Source organism: Gadus chalcogrammus, chromosome 14 (assembly GCF_026213295.1).
Source record: "Gadus chalcogrammus isolate NIFS_2021 chromosome 14, NIFS_Gcha_1.0, whole genome shotgun sequence".
Taxonomy (NCBI): Eukaryota; Metazoa; Chordata; class Actinopteri; order Gadiformes; family Gadidae; genus Gadus; species Gadus chalcogrammus.
The window spans coordinates 4487515-4494474 of NC_079425.1; the positions used below are offsets into that span (position 1 = coordinate 4487515).

Genomic DNA, 6960 nt, shown 5'->3' on the forward strand with positions numbered 1-6960 from the left:
GTAATAGCCATCAATTGCTAGGATGATGTGCTGTGATTTGATCAATGGGTGGATGGCAAACTTAAATAAGTCTGCTGCATTTGAAAATGTAGCCTATAATCGACAAAATCAGATTGGGCTATATTAAAAGCCACTAAAAGTCAGTATGAAGGCTTTAGTATTTAAGCTACAAAGAACCGCAGTATTGCCAGGATGGCTATAGGACCCTACGGCAGGGCCGTTGCTACGATTCCTGGGCCCCTAGACAAGATTTACTGATGGGCCCCCCTGCGCTGAATTGTTGACGGGGGGGGGGGGGGGGGGGGGGGGAAGGAGCAATTGTTGACGAGGGAGAAGTTGTTGACGGACGGACGGGGGGGGCTATGGTAGTACTATGGGCTGGTAGTAAAATAAAAAAATTATTATTATTATTATTATTTTTTTTTTTTTTGTGGGCCCCCCCTGGGCTGTGGGCCCCTAGAATCGTCATCACCTTTCACCCCTTATTGACGGCCCTGCCCTACGGTAAATTCAATAGTTTTATCATTTTCAAAAAACAACCTGGAATAGGCTATCTGACTGATTTTCCATTGGACATATCAATTTTGCCTATTCAGTTTTGTCTATGCGAAAAAAGGTAAGCTTTCCTGAGAAAGCTTATGAGAAGGCAGACAATACATCTGTAATATCAACTAAACTTCAAATTTCAGGTCAGTTCATCTTTAAGTAGGAAAGCCTATGAAATGCATGCAGTGAGTATACTTAGGCCTATGTGGATGTTGCTGGCTAGTGGCTGCTACACTAACTGAGGGGCATGGAGGAGGAGGAGGAGGAGGAGGAGGAGGAGGAGGAGGAGGAGGAGGAGGAGGAGGAGGAGGAGGAGAGAGGGGAGAAAGAGCACAGGCTGGGCAGTCCAGGGCCAGGCAGGGGGAGGAGGAGGAGGAGGAGAGAGACAGGCAAGAATCGGATGAGGACTTGATGGGGGCTTGACGTAAAGCTATTCAGAATATGGAGGAGGATATCTGTGACCTAGGGGAGATATATTTTTAGTCTATGTCTTTCTGCCAAACTTATGCTGTTTCCACACAGCTTGGTAATAATGTGAATGTGCATTTTAGATTTTACCATCTTCTTAGAGTTTGTTAGCCTAAGGCACAACTTTCCTTAAAAGGGAGCATTCCTGCATAATACTGCTTTAGATAAAAAGGTGAAGGTCATAAAGAGGTGTAGGTCATAAAGAGACTTTTTGTTTATTTGTTTGTTAGTTACTTTATTTTCCTGAAATACTTATTTTAAATGTGGATTGAGGTTGATGTAGCTAGTAATCTGAGTCTTTCTTATCTTACATGGTAAGAGGATCATATTGTTTGTAAATTTTTGAGGTGTGTATGTGTTTAAATAAATATCATTGTACGGTACTCATGAATCTATCTTTGATTCTTTACCTTTACCAGTGCCTTAATATAGCCTACAGTATGACAGTGACGATAATGATTTTGAAGCTTGTAAATACCCCTCTGTAACCATCTTTTTCATATTGAGCGCACATTAGTGTATTGGGAGTTGGGGGCTTGTGCCCCAGCAAAGCTCTTGGTCTAACAACGCCCCAGGTTGCAGTCCACAGAAGGCTGGACCTGGCACAGCAAACACCTTTCGTGTACTGCTGGAGTTAGCTGAGAGACAGTTACTACTAACCTCAACTTATGATGCACTTTATGTCTTGCAACTTAAAATCTACTGTTTTGTGTTGCAGTAACTTATAGTGTACTGTTATGTATGGTAGTAACTGATTGTATACTTTTATGTGCTGTAGTAACTTTCCTCAATACTTGAAAAAACATTAAATGTCTATGTCCAATGCAAAAATAACGTCATACGTCAATAATGTCAAATTAACGGTGTTGCTTCCTACAACATCTGACTCGAAACTTAATGGGGTCCAATCAAAATGACTACCAAACAGTGATGTAGTATGTATCCATTTGAGAGTAAGATACAGGTAATGAATTATAATGACATTCTCAATAACATTTTTAACAAAATTTTTTACTAAATTATTATTAATAAAATAGGTCCTCATTGGCTCTCACAACTAAGCCAATTGCACGTAAATTGTGACAACAAAGATATCTTCCCTCGACCAAATAAAAAACTAGTCCATATATTTATTTTGTGCTTCACTTTTTAATGTTTATTAACAATGACTGCATGCATTTTTTGGGGGGTTTAGTCATTTATACAGTCAATGTTTGAAAGTGGGCGATGTAAATATGAAAGTTTTTGAACAGGCTCCTATTTCTGTTTTCTAATAACAATTTAGTATGAGAACAGGAAAAATAAGTAAAATAACAAGAACAATTCAAAATGAGGGTTTTGAATAAAGGCCTCAAAAGAGAAAAGAACATTAGAAAAGCGTTTTTTGTTTTCTGATCTATATATCAGTGAGAGGATCAATTGTATTTTATCATGGATCAAACAGCATATATGTACATCTGTGTATGAGTTTACGTGTGTTTGTGTGTGTGTGTGTGTGTGTGTGTGTGTGTGTGTGTGTGTGTGTGTGTGTGTGTGTGTGTGTGTGTGTGTGTGTGTGTGTGTGTGTGTGTGTGTGTGTGTGTGTGTGTGCGTGTGTGTGTGTGCGTGTGTGTGTGCGTAGGTACGTGTCTATACGTGGTGTGGCGTACACAAGCTGAACACTGATCCATCGGTTACTCACAGAGCAACCCCATATGGCCACAAGTAAGCATGAGATGTCGCAAGCGGGCAGCAGCGGTAGTCATCCCTGATGAATCCCCAACCAATTGGGTTCGCTTCTCTACTTCTCAATGACAAAGTAGAAAGACGGTTCATTGTTGGGCACCGGCGGATTGGCCACCAGCACTTTCTCCTTGTCCAGGACTTGGATGAACCAGCCCTCGCACAGCGCAGACTCAAACTGGTGCTCTCCGCTCATCGTCCCCTTCATGTAGAAGAGGAAGGCGAGGACTGCCTCATCCTGCTTGCAGATCAGCCTCAGACGTTGCTTGTCACAGGCCTGCAGGGAAGGATACCGGATCAATAACCAACCAACCACCTGCACTGGTGTGTTTGCTTCATGTAGCGTGTTGTCCTCGCGTCGTCGTGATGCAAGTTAGGAACCACAGGGTGCCAAGCTACATTTAGCTTGTCTATAGCTACTCATGCCTCCCATTTGAAGGTCGTTAATGAGCGCATTCATCTGTCACTCACTAGATCCCTCGCTCACCCACTCCCACATTCACTGACTCACGCACCAACGCATTCGCGTTAAGTCTCTCGTTCCCTTCCTCTCCCACTCACTCATCTTCTCAGTCATACCTCCACCCGTAGGATCGCCCCATTGTCCTTTTTGGTGCATTTGAGGAAGCTCTCGGATTCGGTGAAGTTCAGCACCACCGGCACGCCTCTGAAGGTCTCGTTCGTGACGGTTGACTTGTAGGAGTATATCGTCATTTCCGCTGTCATGACACACAAACACAGAGAGCCATGTGACCATGTGGTGGCCAACAATGTCGACAGCCAGTACTTTCCCACCAGAATATTGCCGTAACTGCATCCGATTCGAATTGCCGTTTGCCAACAGAGGAAAATCCTGATCCCCTATTACAAATGTGTTTTTCCTCCCCTGCTGGCCATTTATGGTTCTTCTAAACAAACATTATACCGTAGTCTAAAAAATTAAGGCTTTTCTTCGAAAGATGGAACAAAAATCATGCAATGTGTAAGATGGATGTCTATTAGGCTAATATTATGCTTTATTTTATGAATGGAGATTGCAAAGTACTAACGGGTGAATGAGTCGAGAGCAGCTAAATGCACCTTTATAGATCGGAAGGTGCTCCAGTCACCCGAGCATTCATACCTTAAGTCAGCAGGCTGAGGTGTTCCTTGTGAACCGAGCCGTTAGAAGCTAAACATGTGTGGGATCGCTCTACATGTACGAGTAACGGGGCTTCTATAAGCTCGACGGTGACCCACTTGGATTATCAGACGCGTAGAGCATGTTGTCCTCGCAGAGATCCCGGAGGTAGGTCCTGGAATGGATGTTCTCAAGATTGATGTTTCCCTGCACTTTGTCCTGCATGAACATGGCCGTGTTGCCTGGAAATACAACACAAAAATACATTCAAAATACTTATTACAAACGCACACAAACATCTACGGAATGTAGACAATGAAATATCAACGCATGTCACTGTGAAGTATCTCTGACGCCAGTGCCACGAGCAATGGAATAAACATTTTTAATCTCCTGATGGGTTTGAAACAGACAAAATCTCACTGGCTTAGGAAATACAATCGCACACCAATGGCTATTGACCAACTAATGGAAGTGCCCTTAAACCCGATGAAATATAGCCCTTATTGAGCTAGCAGCCATACTAATAAGTACACACTTTACTGCTCCTTTGCACTTCCGGTTGGTCACAAAACCTCATTTCGTTGTACTCATACTCGTTGCACAATGACAATAAAGTGAATCCAATCCAATCCAATCCAATCCAATCCAATCCAATTTAGAACGCATTTTGACTGAATTGTCAATGTCGTCTCCCCCCACCCCAACTAATCAAAATGGGTGATTTAATCTTTAGCAGCTCAATGCACTTTTATAGAGCAGAAGGTTTTTCTGATCAGGTCCTGTAAGAATGGTCTAAAGAACACTCAGACTCTCTGATCGATCCTCTCGTTTTAGGAGCCAGAAGAGAGGATCGATCAGAGACTCTGACTCGGCCTGCGGTACTTTCAGGGTATCGGTAAGCTGACTACCGTCCCATAGTGAGATAACGCAAATAAATATGTGTATATATTCACCGCTGGTCACCGTGCATGAGTTCGCCACCAACACCACCTCGTTGAACGTGCATCCTGTTCCCTGGCACTCGAGGACGGGGCAACCCGCAGCACAGCCACGCCCCTTCACCACAGAGAGGCTCGCGTTTGTCAGCTTCACCACCAGCACCCCACGCCCCTCGTCCTCCCCTTCCTCGTTCGCCTCCTCCGCCGGGCCCTCCCCGGCCTCGCCCCGCCCTCCCTCTTCAGCCTCCTCCCCACTCCCCCCCCCACCCCCAATGCCGCATTCTCCCTTCCCCAGGTCCTCCTCTCTCCTCATCTCCATGGAGAAGCAGAGCACACCGGACTCCTTCTTGAAGGCATGGAGGGCATCCTTTTCCAGGGGGCAGTGTTCAGAAGCCTCCTTCTTCCTGGTGGCCTTGTGCACCGTCTGAAGAGAACGAAGAGGAACACAACACAATCTCTGTTCACACATCTCAAACCAACTTTACGATTAAAAACTGAATTGGACAAGCCGTCGTTGAAAACCACTACAACAACACCATGCTACACAGGCAGGTTTTTTTCAGAGAGTGTTCAATACGGCGTTCATTTAGGACATTTGCAGGCTTTCAGATCTGAGCTGGTTAATGTAGTTCAGACTGAGGTCAACTTCCTGTCAAGTGCCTCCGATGGCTCTGAAAACTGTGGTTTTCTTGTACTCAAATGCAAGCTTCACATGCAGCCGAGTGTACATTCTGAATCAAAGTTTGTTCACAAATTGCTCTAAAAGTTTTCTATGGAGACAAACTGGACTTAAAACTTAACAAAGGTGCCACGACTGAAATGACAACTTTAGCGGTGGTGTTTTTTCCACAGCATACCTGTGCACCATACTTGAACATGTGCTCAATATACCCGCCGTACATTCACAAGCGTGTGGTTGCGATTGTCTCCAGATGATGAGCTCACCAACTTGGGGTTCCCCTCGGTCAGCAGGTGTGCCAGCTCGTCAGGGGGGATGTCCGCCAGGCTAGTGCCGTTGATGCAGGTCAGCATGTCTCCCTTCCTGTCACGACCACAACACTACATTCACACTCACTGATACAAGAGTGTCACCCCAGCAGAACGATTACTGAACTTATAGTACTTCTATGACTACTAATACTTATACTACTATTGCTAAAAAATACCACTTCTATTTCTTGTTACTGCAAGTAATAGTAGCTCCAAGTAACAAGTAATAGTATAATGCTATTACTTATAACTTCAAAAGTAGTAGCAATAACACTAATAATAATCATATTAACACAATAAATGTAGGCATAAGGCATCACGTTTTTATAATGTATATAATGGGCCCAATAACAGGGATAGTGAAAATTAGAAAGCAGAATGGAGGCCAGCGAAAATGTTACGGTGGGTACTGGTTATTAAATTATTTAAATGAGTTTCTTATTCTTTAGAGACAAACAGTATTTGCAGTCAAACTAAAATGCACTTCTTGCACTTCTTTCGAAAAAGCAGCTATTCTGAACGCATTGGAAATCTTTGGAAGGTAAACAAAGTGTATTCCCTTCAAATGAACAGGAGCTCCACGTCTCACAGGATGTTTACTGCGTTTCGTGTGAACAAACCACCACCACCACCAGCATAGCGGAGGCAAAACAGGAAGTCCCCATGAAGTCTGGGCAGTCTCAGGCGACAGGTAGACCTACCTGGCGAACGCTGGCCCCCGCCCGCTGTGTGTGCGGACCCCCTTCACCGTGTAGCGGTGCTCCCCGTCCAGGAACGCGTGGCCGATCTTCACCCCCCCCTCGACGAAAGGTCCCTGGGCACGCAGGGAAACACAGCAAACACATCAAAGAGATGCAGGTTACTAAGCAGATCAGATATGCAATCAATGTGTTTTATTAATTATGTTGGGTGAATAACATGTTCATATCCCTGACATTACATGCTGTTCTTCACCTCAGGAATGTAGGAATATGATTTAGAATATGATTTCTTTATTCGTTTATTTCATATGAAAAAGTCATTTTATATATACTACAGACTATAATTCTGTCATGTAATGTAGGCCTACCGGCTCCATCAATGTAAACTACAATCTGAAGGGGCCATAACACACTGGATGTGATCTGAGACAATGAAAGTAACAAATATATATTTTTTTTTTTTACATAAAGC

General features: G+C 43.8%; 1 protein-coding gene across 1 annotated transcript in view; it reads right to left on the bottom strand.

The window, feature by feature from the left end:
- Positions 1–1350: 1350 nt before the first annotated feature.
- Positions 1351–6960, bottom strand: part of il1fma (interleukin-1 family member A) — a 6300-nt gene continuing 690 nt past the window's right edge. The window contains exons 2-7 of the mRNA XM_056607932.1: positions 6489–6601; positions 5743–5839; positions 4813–5221; positions 3976–4098; positions 3316–3455; positions 1351–3013 (exon numbers count right to left, since the gene is read on the bottom strand). Of these exons, the coding sequence (XP_056463907.1) occupies positions 2795–3013; positions 3316–3455; positions 3976–4098; positions 4813–5221; positions 5743–5839; positions 6489–6601 (1101 nt within the window). The 3' untranslated portion in view covers positions 1351–2794. The remainder of the gene's footprint in view (positions 3014–3315; positions 3456–3975; positions 4099–4812; positions 5222–5742; positions 5840–6488; positions 6602–6960) is intronic.